Source organism: Chrysemys picta, chromosome 14, assembly GCF_011386835.1.
Source record: "Chrysemys picta bellii isolate R12L10 chromosome 14, ASM1138683v2, whole genome shotgun sequence".
Classification (NCBI taxonomy): domain Eukaryota; kingdom Metazoa; phylum Chordata; order Testudines; family Emydidae; genus Chrysemys; species Chrysemys picta.
Genome location: NC_088804.1, coordinates 12,949,340 through 12,969,040, shown reverse-complemented (window position 1 = coordinate 12,969,040; position 19,701 = coordinate 12,949,340). Strand labels below are relative to the sequence as shown.

The 19,701-nt window shown below is 43.6% G+C and overlaps 1 protein-coding gene across 2 annotated transcripts in view; it reads right to left on the bottom strand.

The window, feature by feature from the left end:
- SLC12A4 (solute carrier family 12 member 4) overlaps positions 1–19,701 on the bottom strand; it is a 76,395-nt gene that overhangs the window by 39,687 nt on the left and 17,007 nt on the right. For both annotated transcript variants that reach the window (XM_008166912.4, XM_008166914.3), the window contains exon 2: positions 2,530–2,624. In XM_008166912.4, coding sequence (XP_008165134.1) covers positions 2,530–2,624 — 95 coding nt within the window. The remainder of the gene's footprint in view (positions 1–2,529; positions 2,625–19,701) is intronic.

Genomic DNA, 19,701 nt, shown 5'->3' with positions numbered 1-19,701 from the left:
AAAAACATTTTCAGGGACAATTCTTCAACTAAGCCAGAGATCCGGTGCCCAGAGGCCCAGCCATTGCAGTGTTATGGGCACATTCCAGTAGATTTAATATGATCAATATCTAATCCAGGGCCTCTGAGAGGTTTGAGGTTAGCTAAGCCTCCTAAAATTTGTATGTTTGTTTGAATGTATGAAGGTCTCACAATCCCCTCTCCCTAAATTCCCCACATCCAGGAGAATTCCTCTTACTCTGTGGCTGTCTTTGAGGGTGGGGAGAGCCAGTGTGTTGGTACTTTGCACCAATGCGCTCGAGGAGAGGCAAGCAGGCACATTCCCCCCATACTGCACCTTCATCCTATCTTCTGGGGGTGAGCCACTTGTCTCATTTTTATACCAGCTGGGATCTTTTGGGAAGTGTTTATAGAGTACTCTGATTACTCTCACTCTTACAGCTTCTCTTCTCTGTCTTCTGTCTGTATTCTTTTCTGCATTATCTCCTTAAGATCCTTAAAATAGTTCTGTTGTTCTGAACTTTCTGTTCTGCGCCTCCCCTTGTGCCTGCCCCACACACAGAGCACACCTGTCAGGTTAAAATTTTCTCAAGTGCCAACCCTACTACTGCAATAACTAAAAATCAGGGAAGTCACCAGTGAAGCCAACATTCTCATCAACTCCAACCTCAGCCATCATAATTTATCAGCCACACAGACCCACAGATCCTGCAAATATACAAAGTCCCTTTGTTCTAACACAGCCACCCACAATACGCCCAAGCCCACTCAAAAGCAAAACTCCAGCGTCCACCAGATTAAGATATCTTTCCTGGCAGACATGCATTTGAGAGAAGTAATCATCTGTTATCTGTCCATGAAGTCTCAGTTAAGGTTTTGCTCAGAGCGAGAGTGGCAAGAACTGGAGGTGTGCATTGAGACTGGTTCCGTCTTACAGGCACTAGACTTCTTCAGCACAAGCCTCTACGTGACGGGTCATCACCGTGGAAACAGCTTGTGCTAAAATGGAGCTTTTGTGACCTGATGGAGCAGCGGCTCAGCAGCAGCTAATCTAAATGGCCTGTTGGGAAAGGGAATGCTTAAGAAAGCTCAGCACATGCTTTCTCATGAACTGAGGCATCTGAATGGAGGGCTGATAATTCTCCCTTCAAGAAAAAGTCGAGGATTCTTGCTTCTTTGGATTCTATGGGAGTAGCACAAACAACATGCAGTGACAGGAGAAAACTGGAAGCAAATGGGAAGATTAATGGATTCTTAGGGCCCTGGAATTACTACCTTCTTCTTTAAACAAAATACACACACACACACACACACGCGAGTTCAAAGATGACTACCTAAAATTAGCCACCTGTGTAGCCTGATTCAGAGGCACTGAACAGCCATACTTATAATTGGAGTTGATAGGAACTGCAGGTGCTCAGGACCACTGAAAATTAGGACTCCTAAATAACCAACTTTAGGCACTAAATCTGAAAATTCTGGCCTTCATTTATAGAGCTTTCCATTACAAAATTATGGCCTTCCCCATGTAAATCAATGCCCTGCTAACCCAGCCACGCAAATCAAAAACAAAACAAAAAAACCAAGCCTGAGCAACCAATCTGCAGACAAAAAAGTGGTACCGATAAGAAGTTACTCCTCCTCTGTGCTGTGTGAACCTCAAAACATACTCTCAGCATGTCAAACTTGCTAAAGGGTGAAGAGGCACACTCCTCAACCAGACACATGATACAGCAGCGGCCGGTCAGGAAAGGGTTTCACGGTATGACTGGGGTTTTATCCCAGACTTATTTATCATGTTGTCCATTCCTGATCCTGTAGCTCAGTAGCTGGTTGCTATCATACACGGTATGATGCAAAAACTAACCGCAAGCCAAAAAAAAGAGTTGTGCATGGGAGAAGCCACCAACCAGCTAGCTGGCAAAAGCGAATAATAGCAGATGCTGGTAGATTGGGTCAGTGTGGTGCTGCTGTATTGAACCTGATCTTCTGGGTTCTTCAGAGCCTCCTGGGCATCAACGCCCAAACATGCTATTTTTTCCCACCCATCCCTAATCTGTAGCTCATGTCATTCCTTGTTCCCAATCTCTGGAACCCCATTCCCAATGTTTAACCTTCTGGCACTAGGTCCTGACAGCAGAGAGGCTGAAGTAGCGACAGTTACATGTGAGTGCATGGCACCTGGGATTCCAACTGTTCCCTCTGCTTTCTACTCCCCACATCACCGGCAGAACAACCGCCCACAGACACTGCCTTGGACAGTGGCATTATAAGTGTGTATTAACAGGCGTGACATACCAAAAGCCACCCAACACTTTTAAAAGGTTTTTAAAAGGCACAAATGGCATTTAGGTGTCTGACTGCTTGACTTTAGATGGGAATTAGGCATCTACTTGCCAGTTGTAGCTTTGAAAGTCTCCATCCCCTCCCTCTACAGAAGAAAGAGATAAAGACCTTATCTTCTATTCTCCATAACTCAAGATCAAAAATGCTCATGCCCAGTGGTCTGGAAAGCAAAATTAAAGTTTACCTCAAACAAGGCCAAGTTTCTGTCATAATAATCACTTCCCTTGCCAGCTTCAGAACTGTTGAGAAAAGGACTGTTTTCTTTATGGTTGCCATGACCTGCAGAAAGAAAAAAGTAGTAGTTTTTGGTAAGTTTGGAATGGAGGTAAAATCTGAGGAGCATCTCAACTCCCCGAGGAAGACTGTTCTATTCAACAGCTGTTCTATTCAATTTTAATAAGCTGTTCTATTCAATTTTTAAAATCCCAATTTGTGTTCAGCATATAATTTTAAAATGGCATAACTGTGTTAGTTATGTTTCATTTACCATGACACAGAGAAATTGAAACCGTCATTGATATTGCTTTCTGTGTTGAAAGTAATCTTTTTTTAAAAAGACAAGGAGTAATACAAAACTGCCTCAAGGGGAAGTTTACAGGTGGGACCACTGCCAAGATGATGTCTTGGGCCTAATAACCTTGACAGTTTCATTTTTACTTTTTTTTTTTTTTTTTTAGTAGAGTATTATGATGAATCAGAAAAGACAGTTCCTGAGAGCACTCACAGTTAGAGACTATTGCTGATTTGTAACACGATTTTCTGCTTAAGCAATAAGTACACAAACAAATTACACACATCTAATCAAGCTGATTCAAAAAATATTTAGTAAGCATTGTTGCAGCCTAGTTAAGATAATACCATGTCAACTAACAAGTATTTTCCTTCTATTTTATTGCAAACTAAATTCTGTAAGTAAATATGCACTTTCTCGGTTGCACTAAACCAGTGGTGGGCAACCTGCGGCCCATCAGGGTAATCCGCTGGCAGGCCGCAGGACAATTTGTTTGCATTGACCGACTGCAGGCACGGCCACCCGCCACTCCCAGTGGCCACAGTTCACCGTTCCCGGCGAATGGGAGGGGCACAAGCTGCAGGGACGTCCTGGCCACTGTTTTCCACAGCTCCCATTGGCCGGGAACGTAAACAAACTGTCTCACGGTCCGCCAGTGGATTACCCTGACGGGCTGCATGCGGGCCGCAAGTTGCCCACCACTGCACTAATCCCTTCCCCCTCATGTTTTTGTTCATATAAAATTACAAGCTTTTTGGGATAAAGACTCTTCTTAAGAGTCTAAACTAGCATCTAGCACATTTGGGTGCTGTACAAACAAATATTTCATAGCTTTTATATACTGTACAATGTGCAAGAAAATTTAGCACAGCACAGAGAACCTAAAGAAAGTTTTAAAATAGTTTCAGTATTAAAACTTTTTAAGCGCACTGCAGCATAAAATGATGTGATATTCTGCACAACAGAACAATGGTTCAGGTTTTCAGAAATTCTCAGCATCTGCAGCTACCATTGGAGCTGTAGGTGATCAGCATTTCTTAAATTCACATCTTTTCTTTAGCACTCTGAACTGCATTCCATGTGTTTCACAGGTCCAATACACAAGGCACAGGTGTTTACAGGTTCATGTCCCTAAAAGAAAACAAATATAACCTAAAAGATATTCTAGTCCAGTGGTTCCCAAACTTGTTCCGCCGCTTGTTCAGGGAAAGCCCCTGGCGGGCCAGGCCGGTTTGTGTACCTGCTGCGTCCGCAGGTTCAGCCGATCACAGCTCCCAGTGGCCGCGGTTCGCTGCTCCAGGCCAATGGGAGCTGCTGGAAGCGGCGGCCAGTACGTCCCTCGGCCCGCGCTGCTTCCAGCAGCTCCCATTGGCCTGGAGCAGCGAACTGCGGCCACTCGGAGCCGCGGTCAGCCGAACCTGCAGACGCATCAGGTAAACAAACCGGCCCGGCCCGCCAGGGGCTTTCCCTGAACAAGCAGCGGAACAAGTTTGGGAACCAATGTTCTAGTCACTAATTTAAAAAAACTAAACTACTAAAGAAAGTGAAAGAATATCAAAGACCATATCCTACAAGTTAAAAGAGGGAATTGTGTGTTGAATTTGTAAGAAAAAGCAGAAGATTGAGAGATTGAAAACATTTCTTCAAAATTAGATCTTACAATTCAACTGTGGTTAAATCAATTTAAATCAACTGGGTTAGCCTCTGTTGAATTAGCACTACATAAGTGAAGTATCTGTTTTGATATTATGAAACCTGGACGCGTTTCACAAAATTACAAAAATAAACCCAACTGGATAAGTAGTTGGCAAGCTAAATAGAAGGCTCCTATCCGTGTGCAGCATCACATGCTTTCAAGTGTGTTTAAACATTCAACATGTTTAGTTGGATAATTGTTATAGCGAAAAGAAATTCCTATCTTGTTATTTCAGCACCGTTCTCATCAGGGGAAGGGTTTGGAAAAAGCGCAGCTGGTTTGCTGGAAAGTAGAGAGACATTGTGCGTCCACTTGTTTTGGTTAGTAAAAGCAAAACAACTAGCAAAAAGATATCCAGATATAGGCAAAGCAGTTTGTTTTATCCACTAAAAATAACTGATTGGGTGGCCCTTTTCTGCTGGAATTAAGTCTACAGTTCAACAGGTGCCGCCATATCAACAGCCACGTGGCTCATCAGGAACACTGGAACCTTCAGATCCAGCATACAGACCTCTGCCACTTCAGCTAATGGAATTACTGGTAGCAGTAGTATGTTGTCATCCTCTATGTGGACCAGCACTAAAAGTTGATGATAAACTTTGCCAGCTGCTTTCACAGATTTGCTGGCAAGAATCTTGAGTTCCATTCCAGGCTCTGGAAGGGAGTGTGCTCTAGTAGACCCAAACTATTCTGCTCTTTTCACACCTCCATGACCACCTTCTGCCTTGAGCCCTCCAACCTGTGCCTGTCCCAGTCCCATCTCTTCCCTACCCCGACTTCTTATTACAGTCCCCTTGCCCAGCTATTCCTAATTTCACCACCATCACTCCCAACTCCTCACACTATCCATCTCTCCCCACAACTCTGGCCTCCAGTTGAAACATAAACATGTCCCCACTGGCTCCCAGTCCTAATCTCCCATCATCCTCAGCTCTTTATCCCACTCTCTTTACCCAGCCAGTCCCAATTCTCCCCCTCTACCCCAACTTCTAGTCTGAGCTGTCTTCCTTCCCACCTCACTGGTTCTCAGTCCGTCTCTCCCTATCTCCACTCCCTATGCAATTTTCCCTCTCCTAGCCCACCATCCTCCAGTCACAGTTTCCACTCCAATCTACTCCCACCCACCTTAGATCTAACTTGTCTCCTTTGCATTCAGGTTGAGAGCACAGGAGAGAGCCTCTCTGCTGTCAGTTCAGGTACCCAGACCAGGTAGAGCCTGTAACAGCTCAATTGCAGGGAAAGTCCTGTTTAGCTCAAGATATGCCCAATGCAGACAATCTTCAGGGAATGCGGTTGCTAAAAATCTAAGAAGTGCAGGTGTAAAATCTGAGTATGTGTTTAAAAAAAAAAATTCCTCTGGTTTAAAAAAAAGTGGGCATATTTTCAAGGGGAATAACACAGGGCACATTCATGGCACAAAAGCCACCCCCCAACAAGTTCAAATCCCTGCTCTAAAGCTTTGGGGGCACTAGAGGCTTTTCAAAGAAAATGTCATCTGAATTTTTTAAGATGGGCACAACATTTTGTCACTAGCCTCATTCTCACAAACAGCTCAACTGTTTTGGCTGAAATTTTCAGAAAAATCCCAACTGAGGCAGTCACTCAGCATGGAAAATTTCAGCCTAAATTGTTGAAGTTTGGCAAAGATATGAACAACTGAAAACGGGGATTTATGAGAAGTGTTGAGCAACTTTAAGAGACAGTACTACCAGATCTGTCTACAATACACACACACAGTACATAAGACTTTTTTTGGAACCCTTCAAGTAAAGAGACCCTACATTAACAAGAAGTCTATTACCGTTATATCTCAAGTCCTGCAGAGATAGTTAACTAGCATTTCTGAAAAGCCTTAGAACGGTTGTAGTTCATTTTGGGGTGGAGAATGCAGGCTACAAAACTAGATTCTATATTGAACTATTTACTGAGGGCCCCACACAACAGTGTTTTTACATGGTTACTTGGCTATACAGCTTGATCATTTGAAGTGTTTTAGAAACAAAGCAACTATTCTCTGTTTAGAACTGTTTGAATGGCAACATTTTAACTGGTAGGTATCCAGGAAGGAGCAGCACCCTGCTTGCTACCACCAAAAATGCAAAAGATTCAGGCTGTTTGAGCCTGTATGAGTTTAAATAGGCCTTGGATAAAAACCGTGCAGGGCTAGGGTCTTTGAAGCCCCCAGATTTCTGGAGGTAAAATAATTTAGTTCTGATGTAACCGAAGTATAGCCAGTTCTCCAGGCGTACATTCAAAGCTGCACTTTGACTACTGTGTTTCAAGACCCCCGGGCTCTCATAACCCAAGAAGTTGGTGTAGTCAATGGAGCTAGCCCATTTAACAGGGCCTCCTAATTTCTAAGATGTAAACAATCAAAACCACACGTAAATCACCACTTGAGGGAAGCGGGGGGAGTGTAATATATAATTTAAGTCAAAATGGTTGAATAAGTCATTTTAGAGCTCTCCTAAATGAGGATGGTAATGCCAGGTAGGTTTCCTGTAATTTGTTAGCATACAAATTTCCCCAATCATCTTTTAAATGGGCTAGTTTAATTATAGTGGTTTTGAAGCAAGCACAGGAGCTGTGCATGTTCCTTTTTATGGTTCTGCCAATGTACTGAAATCTTAACCAGCAATAGCTTCTGGACTCCTTTAACAGGGCTCTCCTGAGCAGACTACCTTATTGCAAACCCCAACCATTCAAAACTCATGGGTCATGCCTAAAGAAACGGTATGAGATTATTGTTTAAAATCTCTGGCTTCAAAATCAGTTTTATTTGCCTCTGGGTTTTGAGTTTCCAAGGATCTACGTTTACAAGATTTCTACCACCACCTGGAGGATTAGAAATGTTCTTTTTTTTTTTAAATGTGAAAGATTCTCACATAATCACACCTCTCCAGGAGCTGGGCTTTACGAGAAGACAAACTATCCCAAGATTCCATAAGAACACCTGGTTTGGCAACAGAGCATCAAGCTGAAATGAGATGTTTCTTGACTTTTTAAATATAGGAAAGTGTCTACTGGAGACTAGACTCAAAGAACCACCCATTCACCGCACTTGTTATTTAAGCCAGTTTTCAGACAGTCTGCAGTGGTGAATGGTAATTGTAATAAAAATACTGCCCCACCTAGTTCCTCAAGATTTTGGACCATGCTGTAAGAGATTATTGTTCTCTCAGGCAGTTGTTATAGCTTTGTCTCAAGCAGTACTTAAATTGTCTTGATTATTTATATTCTAGGGTTGCTCTGGTAGATTGGAAGTTTTAAAAATGAGCTAGTAGATCATTTTTTAAACTGTACCTTTGCTGCTTGAAGTCTCAGGGTCTGCAACTGCAAATGCAACAAACAGATTTTGTGTTTCTCTTGTAGCTGCAACATGCTACTGTCAGAAATATCTGCTTAATGGGATATGGGTTCATTTTTAATATATCTGGGAATATTTCTAATGCTTTCTGTAGAAATGCCGGCGCACTTTTTATCTATAAAAGTCATGTGATTGATCGTTTTAATTTTATGTAAATTAGATTAACTATGAACCCAACAAGTGACAAACTCTTTTGCCCTCTTCAGTCCTCTCATCACTCTTTTCCAACATTCTTACCCCAACCTGGGTTTCTCCAACCAAAAGTGGAAAAATCATCCCCCCTCCCTGGACCTCACTCAGAAGATTAGTGTATCAATAATGGGCTGAAAGTTTACGTTTCATCACAGTATTAGCGTTTGGGGTGGCTACACTTCCGACGTCATCAGAAATATCTAGCACCATCAGCCAGAAATAGCATGTGATGCCTGCCTTCTGCAAAATGAGGAGGGTATAGCAAAACCACATCTGGATCACTTTCTTCTTCATGTATACAGCATTTGCTCCAGCCGCTTGAAAGAGCATGCAGAAGTCACGAATTACTGATTGTGTACATTATAAATGGGCCTCTAAACTGTAGTCTTCCACTCGTCCAATGGCTAGCCACATTTTGGGTCCCACTTCAGCCCTCTCTCAAATACTGCACACTTCCCCAGTAGTAACCAAAAGCTGAGAGGTTTACAGTCAAGTTCACTGCAAGGACATCCTATTTTAACCTCCATCAATCGTTAGATTTGGCTGCTGCGGAGAGACAGCTTCATGTATTTGTTATACTCTCGCTGGGAGTACTGCATTGCTCTGTTAGATGCATTAGTGGACCAAAATCACTTTCAGCATCACAACTCTTCCTGAGCAATCTGCTCGGTTTAGATGTGCTCTAAACCACAACGCCAAAATGATCTCATTTTATCTGGTTTTTGCTTGCTTCCAATGTCCTGAATAAGGACCATGTAAACTGACCCCATTTCCTCTAGGAAACAAGAATCAAATACATTTGTAAAGTAATTTTCTAATGTACAATGCAAAGTAATTTTCACAGGATTTGCCATACCGGAATAGCGCATTAGTCCACTACCTTGCCTCTGTTAATGGGAAATACCTAATACATCAAAAAAAACCAACTCTGTAATGTGGGATAGGAAAGCAGTTCAGAGAAATTCCTTTCTCAGCCCCACATGTAAGCAGCTCACATTCTGAAGCATGAAATATATCTTAGCATTAAGACAGACATCACCACGTAGTACTTTTTTTTTTGTTAAGGGTGTGAACAAGCGTTCAGTCTTAGGTAGATATGTTGTGTGAGAACAGTTTGTTATGCAAGTAGGGTGACCAGACAGCAAGTGTGAAAAATCGGGACGGGGTTGGGGGGTAATAGGCGTCTATAAAAGAAAATGCCCCAAATATCGGGACTGTCCATATAAAATAGGGACAGCTGGTCACCCTATATGCAAGGCTCTGTGCAGAGATTTGCCAATTTCAGCCTGTGTAAGTCCTTAAAAAGTCCTATGATTTGGACATGACCAGCTGACCCAGGCACTCACCCAATTCCCATCAAAAGGAACCAACACTCCAGGCTCTCTCTCAACTACAAAGTTTTGCCAGCATAGCTATGTCAGTTAGAAGGAGGAGGGGGAAATCACACTATGACGCTTCCCAGGGTACCCAGGATTAAGAGACATCTCCGTGCCACCTGTCCTTGGCATGAGGAAGCCTTGCTGTGCCTGCCAGGGGATCAGCTCCCCAACTCCAATGTCCACAGGCAACACAAGCACGCCCCTCTTGGCCTGCGCAGGCCCCGCTCTCTTTCTACAAGTTAGCAATAGGCACACTCCTACCCATGAGCATCTCCCTGGAGTGTCCAGCTTCTGGTCCACTGAATACTTACAGTATTCACAGATTCGCTGTTCCCAAAGAAGCAGTATGTGACAGCTTACCAGTTACACCCCAGATCACCACTTCACTTAACACACACTGCTTAGAGCTGTTCATGGTGAAGATGAGTAAAAAAATTATTTAACAAAGTATACGGATTCAAGTAATAGCAAGTAAAAATATTGGAAACAAATGGTTACATATAAAATAAAATCATAACACACATTCTAGAACCTAGACTTACTTAACTAGATGCTTCCCTGTCTTAAAGAATAACGCTCACCCAAAGTCCTTTCAGCATTTTACAGCCAGGCTTGTCTGTGATCTTCTGTTTATGAAACAAGTCGCCCTGTCAGTGGAAAATGCAGAGTGTCTGTTGGTACCCTCAGATATATCAGCACAGTCCTTTGTCCAACTGGACACACGTTGCTGTTTTTTTTTTCCTGTGGCCTCCCTCTTTTGTCAATTTCACAACCTTTTGATTAGCAACAGGCTCAATATGCAAATAGACCACCACTGTGAAGCAGACAATACACAATGACTAGACAGGGAAATAAGCATCTGTTACCCCCTGCCTGAAAGGAACCGGTCCAACGCACATCATCTTCCTTAAGAACAGAGTTTTCAGTATATATACATAGCTTCTTAAATATCCGCCTTATATACACATCACAATTATGACAACCGGTTGGCTACTGTCTCTGAGTACAGACCTTACCCTTTGGTGAATTACTATGCATATATCTGAGCCAGGAGATCCGTGTAAAACTCCCTGTGCCCTCTGCTAGTTGGCATCAAGAGGTCCCTGGGTGTCACACACTCCTATATCAGAGTACCCTACCTGACACAGCTATATCCCCGGTGTAGACACAACTATGCTCACAACAGAGTGCTTCTGTCATCTTCGCAAACGTCATTTGTGGAGGTGGTGTGGCTATGCTGGCAGAATTACTCCTGTCAGCTTCTGCAGCATCTTCACTAAGGGCCTCTGCTGGCACAGATATACCAGCAAAGGCTCTGTAGTGTAGACAAGTCCAGACACATGCTTCTCAGGCTAAGACCAGCTCAGCAAAGCTTCTAATGTCATAATTACAAGGAGTCCCTTCTGAACTCACTGATAAGGCAACTTCCTACAGTCTACAATGTGTGATGATTGCATATGTAGATTCCAGACGCAAGATGGGGGACTCTTGTCTGCACTAGTGACTGACAGCTGTCAGCTAGGAGTGTGTGACACACTTGTCCTAGCCAGCAGCAATAGCTACCTCTAGTTTCAATAAGAAGGGTCAATTTAGAAGCCAGCTTCCACTAATTTTAGGCCCTGTTTTAACCTTCTCCTGTCCATCAGTTCTACCTCAAATTTCACACACCCTGTCTTAGACCAGAGTTGAATTAATTTTAAAAGTTTGGGGTAAACTGAAGAGTTTTGGAGATAATGACATTTTTGCATCACAAGAGGCTCTCTTGTATAAAGTTTTAACAATCTTTTTATTTAGGTCTTGGTGATTGTCAAGGAGACAACTTACTAGACCATCAGAAATTCAGTGGTAGCCTCACGGCTGTCCCTACCCATACGCAAAGTATGGGACCAAATTCCCTGGTGCCCTACGCAGCTGCGTGCTACTCCAGCCCCTGCTCCTCCTCTTCCCGCCCCTGCTCCACCCCAGCCCGCCCCACTCCACCCCTTCCCCAAAGCCCCCGCCCCTGCTCTGCCCCCGCCCCTTCCCACCCCTGCTCCACCCCAGCCCTGCCCACACTCCCCTGTGGACTGCAGCAGGGTCAGGCCCACACTCACCGGTGGCGGGAAGTGCAGCGACCTGGCCCCAGCCGCGCCACCGTAAGTGCGGGGGGGCTGCGTAGGGCCCCAGAATGGCTAGGGATGGCCCTGGGTAGCCTAGCCATGCATCAAATACAAATTTATTTCTCCAGAAACACAAAACCAAATGCCTTATTTGTGATCGTGCTTTGCTTGTGCGGACCCTGTTACTGACACACACTGTCTACTGAAAGACATCTTCATAAGACAGACTGCATACCAGGGACCAGCATACCCTACTGTTCAGTTATACCAATTATACTAGTCCAGCAGTTCTCAAACTGTGGGTCAGGACCCCAAAGTGGGTTGCGACCCTGTTTTAATGGGGTCACCAGGGCTGGCGTTAGACTTGCTGAGGTCTGGGGCCAAAGCCTGAGCCCCATCACCCAGGGCCAAAGCCCGAACCCAACGGCTTCAGCCCTGGGTGGCGGGGTTCAGGTTACAGGCTCCCTGCCTTGGGCTGAAGCCCTTGGGCTTTGGCCTTGGCCTCCCTGCCTGAGGCAGCAGGGCTCAGGCTTTGGTTTGGCCCCCCCGCCCAGGGCGGCGGGGCTTGGGCGGGCTGAAGCTTCAGTCCCCCCTCCTGTGGTCCTGTAGTAATTTTTGTTGTCAGAAGGGAATCGCAGTGCAATGAAGTTTGAGAACCCCTGTACTAGTCATTAGACACAGAGCTAGAGTGTCTACATATACAAACCTTGATAGGAGTATCACTTAGACTCAAACATATGAATGTGTGAAAGCAGTTATAAAACCAAACCTTTGTGGTTTCAATACTCTGCCTGCAGAGGGTACAAGTACATTGCCTGCAAATTTAAGATTGGAATAGCAAACCCACGGCAAAAGAGTTAATTTTGGTTGGGTAATCTAATCTCAAGACTTCTGTATTTTCTGATACAAAGTGGAAACTTAGTAGCAAACTTCCAAGTTGCTATTTGTTTTTGAGAAAACTACAAAACTCTCCAAAAACTTTGTTTGAGGGATAGCTCAGTGGTTTGAGCATTGGCCTGCTAAACCCAGGGTTGTGAGTTCAATCCTTGAGGGGGCCACTTGGGGATCTGGGGAAAAATCAGTACTTGGTCCTGCTAGTGAAGGCAGGGGGCTGGACTCGATGACCTTTCAAGGTCCCTTCCAGTTCTAGGAGATGGATATCTCCATTAATTATTATAATTAATTATAAGTGACAATGTGTAACTGAATTTTTAAAAATCTATTTTGACTAGGAAATATGGGAAAAGTTATCGGACTCCACCTTATACCATCCTATTCACGTTTATAAAAGAGATAGGGATCAAACAAATGCAATCCAGTTAAATATTGTTCAGATGCAAAAATTGCAGCAGTGTTCAGAGTCACAAGCAGAGTTCAGCAAGTTCGCTTCAACAGGTAGTTATGATTTCCTCCCACCCATCTCAAAAAAATATTGCTGATCCTTACTTTTTCCAAGTTTGGTTTAAAAGTAAAAAGATACAGGCTGAGAATTGATTATCTCCATCTTCTCTGTCCCCGTCCAGCTCCCAGAGGATCTTGGTATTTATGATTATTTTAGCCTCAGTCCTGTATCAGGCACTTTGCAGACATGAAGGAAGATACAGACACTCTCCCAAAAATAAGAACAGGAGTACTTGTGGCACCTTAGAGACTAACAAATTTATTAGAGCATAAGCTTTCGTGGACTACAGCCCACTTCTTCGGATGCAGTGGGCTGTAGACCACGAAAGCTTATGCTCTAATAAATTTGTTAGTCTCTAAGGTGCCACAAGTACTCCTGTTCTTCTTTTTGCGGATACAGACTAACACGGCTGCTACTCTGAAATCTCCCAAAAATCTTTATCTTAAAACCAGATTCTGCTTCCATACTCACAGGAAGTAGAATATGCTCAACTCATAGCTTCACTGACTTCAGTGCAGCTACCTGATGAGTACAATACTGCTTTTAAGCTGGCAGAATCTGACCCTGAATCTTTGCCAGTATGTATGCCAAAAGTCTTGGTCTTCATACTGTGGAATATTTTGACACTACAAAACTATTCAAGCCTATTGTTTAAAAATACCAGTGCACTTCAATGTTATGTTAATCTCATGCCTACGTAGAAAGATATAGTAATTCACATATTCGAAGTGTGATGACCTACTATTTGAGGAATATACTTCCAATAGTCACACATCATGGTACTGTAAGGTTTAACTGGAAATGGAACTGTCCTTTAACTGCTTGCTCTTGTTTACTAAACTTCTTCTGGTTCCATTACTACAGAGACTAGCATGAGGACTTCTATTAGATAAACATACTTCCCAAAGCCTTGGTAAAGTTCCATGGCAAACTACTCAATTAGCAATTGTTTATTTTCTTCAGAGATTTCCAAATTTAAACTGCACAACTGAAAAATCACATTCTATTTATTTTTGAAGTTATTGGCTTTAAACTGCTTTAAAAGGCAAAAGAAATCATAATCCAATTATTTAAATAAGATTCCAAGGTGACTAAATTATCAGACAACAGAATTTAGAACCTATTAGAAAAACATGGTTGGTTCTCTCTAGACAACAGTGAATAATGTTTGCATTAAAATGTTTTACATAATACAAGTTTCTGGCTATAACACATTTACACTATCTCCATAAGCAGTTTACGTCACAAATCTGATGAAGAATACTGATTTATTTTTGCTTCAACTGCATTTTGATCAATAGTTAAATTGTCAGAGGCATTTTTCTTTAAAAATGTAAAAACAGTTACCATGGCTGTAAGATTAGATTTTTAACCTGTTGATATTTTTTCAGAATTGAAAAATGTAAATTAAGTTGCATCTTAAGGCAGTCAACCTTTTGGTGATTCATCTCTGTAGGCTCCACAGATCAAAGACTCCTGTTGAAGTCTAGCATACTGAAGAGTTTAATACTTTTTCTTATTCACTACATTAAATACATCTCAAATTGTGAATAGCAGGAAATAAAAATGGAATTTTATCTGATAGGATACAACTTTATTTTATATACACACTGAGATAAGTACTGACAGTGACATGACTGCAGAGGGGAAAAGAAGCCATTCTGAGTTCAGCAACAGCTCACCATCTTGGACTTCAAAACCCATTTCACTGAAGGAGAAGGTTGAGGGAGGAGCTGTTGAGGAAATGTTGACTGCTACTCCAGGTTTATCCTCTATTTTAAGATATGGTCACAGGGAAAAGCCAAATCTGTCCTGGATTATACCTCATGCACCAAGGGGGACTGTATGGTGTGTAGGATAGGGTAGACTTCGGCCTGGGATCTCTGATTTCTATCTGAGTTGCTTTTAAGCATGAATAAGGGATCACATTGTACTTTAAACACAGAATTGAATTCCAGAGGTTACACTGATACATTTACTCTTGTACATCATTATCACAGATATGTCTCCATCAACCAGGACAGCTTAAAGCCCAGTAGGAAAACCAAGCTATTAACATTTATAGATAGTTTAAACAGACAAAATTGTTCACCACATCTTTTAGCCTACAATATAATGTTATCCATCTCAATGCTGGGTCACCACTATACCCAAGACTTTGTACTTAATGGATTTTACCTGGAAAAATAAAGGTTGATTAAGAACAGCTCAATTTGCACATGACACTGCATATAAAACATGTAAAAATAACTTATGACCAATAACATCAGCTTTTGCATCTGAAAAGGGTTTAGTACAAGCAAACCAGATATTTACAAATTAAATACTGTTTTAAAATGAGCCACTAAAATGTTTTGAAATATATAAAGTGCAATTCTCAGTTCAATATTCCTTAAGATTTGTTTTATGGTTTGTTTAGTATGCAGGTGTAACACCAGCCCTATGAAATCACAGAATCCACCTTTCCCAGTATTTTGCAAGACTGCGATAATACCTTCACAGCCATAGCAACGACAATGAGAACTGCACAACTCAAGTGATTTAGCCTTGAAATGTTTGCGATTAGTGATTCAACAAGTCCCTCTATTTTACTCCTCATAAATAAGCCACACTGATGCCTGCAGAGCACTGCACCCCTTTATAGTATTAATATCAATGCTACGTGCGATACTTACCCCTTAGCAGTAATTCTTTGCCATTTTCTGTCAGTTGGTTTATCATTCTTCTCTATTCTTCAGACAACATTTAGTCAGCACATGCTTTTTTATGCAGCCCTGAAGGACCAGAACAACTAAAACAAGTAATACTGTACTTCCAAAGGAACTGTTCACTATTGCCAGGGTCACACTGACTGCTGGCTGCTGCACTGCACAGAATTGATTTGGTTCATAAAGCAATATCCTTTCTCACAGGAAGACTAAGCAGACATTGATATGGTCCTAAAACTATAATCCTTTCAAAAGAGACGAACTATATAAATGTCACTAACTTACTGAAAATGCTGTTGCTAAAATCCCAAGCTACTTATAGTCAGAAGCCACATTGCCTACCATCTTCCTTTGGCAAAAATGAACTCTGGAGTCCATCATGACTTTACAAATATTGGAGAAGTCTCTTTTCCTGGGAAATCCTAGTGGAGAACCATTAAAGACAAGACAAAATTCAATCCTTAAGCGAGAGAGACGGTGCCTAGGCATAATTTAAGCTTTAGTCAGTATGCATAGGGAAGAGGTAAATTTTAAGTACCAGCTCTGTTTCATCACATAAATCCCTCCCCACACTTGAGTCACAGGTTTTCCTCTCCAGCCTTGCACCTTGTAATATGGATGGCCCTGAAGTCAGTAGCACCATCAGTTATGCCTCAATGTATTATATTGCCCTATTTTTCAGGGATGGTTCAGCAGGGTAGTTTATAACATCCCATGTCTAGAAACTGAAGGTAGAAATATTTAACAATGAGAGGAATGAAGGAAACAAAAATGATTAAAGGTCTAGAAAACACAACCTATGAGGGAAGATTGAAAAAACATGGGTTTGTTTAGTCTGGAAAAGCGAAAACTGAAAGGGGACATGATAACAGTGTTCAAGTATGTAAAAGGTTGTTACAAAGAGGAGGAAGAAAAATTGTTTTTCTTAACCTCTGAGGATAGGACAAGAAGCAATGGGTTTAAATTGCAGCAAAGGAGGTTTAGGTTGGACATTAGGAAAAATTTCCTGTCAAGGTGGTTAAGCACTGGAATAAATTGCCTAGAGAGATTGTGGAATCTCCATCACTGGAGATTTTTAAGAGCAGGTTAGACAAACACCTGTCAGGGATGGTCTAGATCAGGGGAGGGCAAACTACAGCCCGCAGGCCGGATACGGCCCGTCAGGGCTTTCAGTCCGGCCCACAGGATTGCCAGCCCCACGGCTCAGCGGGGCTAAGGCAGGCTCCCTGCCTGCCCTGGCCCACACCACTCCCGGAAGCGGCCAGCACCACGTCCCTGCAGCCCCTAGAAGAGAAGGGGCAGAGGACTACGTGTGCTCCCTCGCCTGCAGGCACCGCCCCCCACACCTCCCATTGGCCAGGAACGGGGAACCATGGCCTACGGGAGTTTTGGGGGTGGTACCCACAGGCGAGGGCAGCACACGGCAGAGCCGCCTGCCCCACCCCCAGGAGCCACTGCCGGACATGCTGACCACTTCTGGGAGCGGCATGGGGCCAAGGCAGGCAAGGAGCATGCCTTAGCCCTATTGTGCACTGCTGCCACCCCAGAGCCGCTCAAGGTAAGCAATGCCGGGCCAAAGCCTGCATCCCGAACCCCTCCTGCACCCCGCACCCCAATCCCCTGCCCTGAATCCCCTATCCCCTGCCTTTACCCCCCTGCCACACCCCTCCTGCACCTCAACCCCCTGCCCTGAGCCCCCTCCTGCACTCTGCCCCCTCTCCTGCACCCCAATCCCCTGCCCTGAGCCCACAACCCCCTGCCCTGAGCCCCCTCCTGCACTCTGCCCCCTCTCCTGCACCCCAATCCCCTGCCCTGAGCCCACAACCCCCTGCCCTGAGCCCCCTGCCGCACCCTGCACTGCTCCTGCACCCCAATCCCATGCCGAGCCCCCGATGCACCCCGTACCCCAAACCCCTGCCCTGAACCCCCTCCTGCACCCAACCCCTTGCCCTGAGCCCCTTCCTGCACACCGCACTCTGTCCCACACCCGGCACGCCCTCCTGCCCCAGCCCTACATTCATGGCCCTGCATACAATTTCTCCACCCAAATGTGGCCCTCAGGCCAAAAAGTTTGCCCATCCCTTGTCTAGATAATTAGTCCTGCCACGAGTGCAGGGGATTGAACTAGATGACCTCTCGAGGTCCCTTCCAGTTCTATGATTCTATGATTTCCAATCAGAAAAACGTATTCCCCCATCATAGTAGAATCAGGTGTTGGAATTTTTTAAATAAAATTGTTTCAGTCTGTTTTCTCCCTTGTATATGACCAAAAAAATAAAAACCCCAAACCCATGAGTAACCTCAGATTCACAATCCAGTTATATAAATTGGACAACGTAGTAGCTGCTCACCACTATTCCTCCAAAGGGGAAAACATTGTTTTAGCTAATCCTTGTTACATTTTGTGCCAATTAACATCTAGAAGAGATTGTTCACTGTAGCCAGCCAAGCTAAACGGAAACTGCAGGGAGCACTCCATAATTAGCAAAGAGGTCCAGAGGGAAGAACACCATATTCCAACTGCACCACAGAAAGTAGGTCCAGCTCACCAAGTTCAGATTATAAATTCTTTGGGGAAGGGATCATGTCTTCCTCTGTGTTCTGTGCAGTCTTAAGCATACCCCCAGCACTCAAATAACAGTTCACGTTTACGCAGTGGCTCTAATCCTAAACCATTCCACACAAACCACCCGGGAAGCATCCTCACCGCAGGATAAATTAATAATAATTTGTTTTGAATAAGCTTAATCGAGCCAGGACCATCGAGGGAAGGTTTGTTTGGGTTTTTTTTAATTAAACTACCAGATTGACTTGTAAATATATGAGCCCTACAGAGGACAAGTGGAATGGATACTGCTCCAACTGACAGGTACCCATGATTTATTACTATTAGCTTTCTCTCTCTGCATATGGTCAGTATCAGTTTAAACACTGAGGTTTCTACCACCAGTCTGGTCATTTTAGGTCCTTGCTAGCTCTTCCATCTTCAGAGGAGCGCCTGGTGCTCGAGAGAAAGCTGCACCCTTTAGCAATGGATGCTTGTGGCTAGGGTAGCATAACTTTATAATTGCGGTGGGGCTTTTTGTCACAGGAGCAGTGTTTATCCCGAAGTTTTTTTCAAATTTAAACTCATATACAAGCTATACAGAGATGATTTCACACACCATTTTAAATGAAGGCCACAGCTGGAGTTAAACAGCAGCTATTTAGCACACAGCTGCAGCAGCACTGTGACGTGGGCAGTGTAGACACGCTTTATCACTGGGGGAGAGCTCTCCCAGCCATTAAAAAAAACCCACCCCAAACGACGGTGGTAGCTTTCCCGGGGATAAAGCGCTGTCTCTACTGGCACTTTTCAGCGCTAAAACTTTTGTCGCTCAGGGGGGTGTTTTTTCACACTCCTAAACAACAAAAGTTTTAGCTCTGAAAGTGGCAATGTAGACACAGCCTAAGTGATAATCTAGGCCAGAAAGTTAATAGACAAGAAGGCATTTGAAAGACAGAATTACCAGATTTGAATTTGACGGGGCTAGTGGAGTGCCTTATGAAAAACAAAAGGTACAGCGGTATCTTTAATGCACATAAGCGTTGTGTCTCTCAGAAAGATGGTACCAGCAGAGCGCTGTATTTTGAGGCCTGGTTTAGGTCCGGGGCAACACCCTGGTTTACCTGATTACCTGGGCAACACCCTGAGTTTCCACGGAGATGGTCTTTGCATACCGAGACCAAGTTCAAGGCTGTTTAGCTTGGGAGCACAGACAGGATCTCAGCACAAGGTGGGGCTGCTATAAAAGTGTGTGGCTCCTAGGTATAAAATTTGTTTCTTACTGTGGCAATCAGCAATTTAAAGTATGCAATAGCAAGCCTCAACAAGTCTGCCTTCTCGGAGAGTTACCGTAGTTCAGCAAAACAAACTGCTTCAAATGGCGCGTAATAAGAATCTTTTTGCCTTTGAAATAGAGATGAAAGGCAAAATTACAATGGTCTGACTCCCCTGAAGAC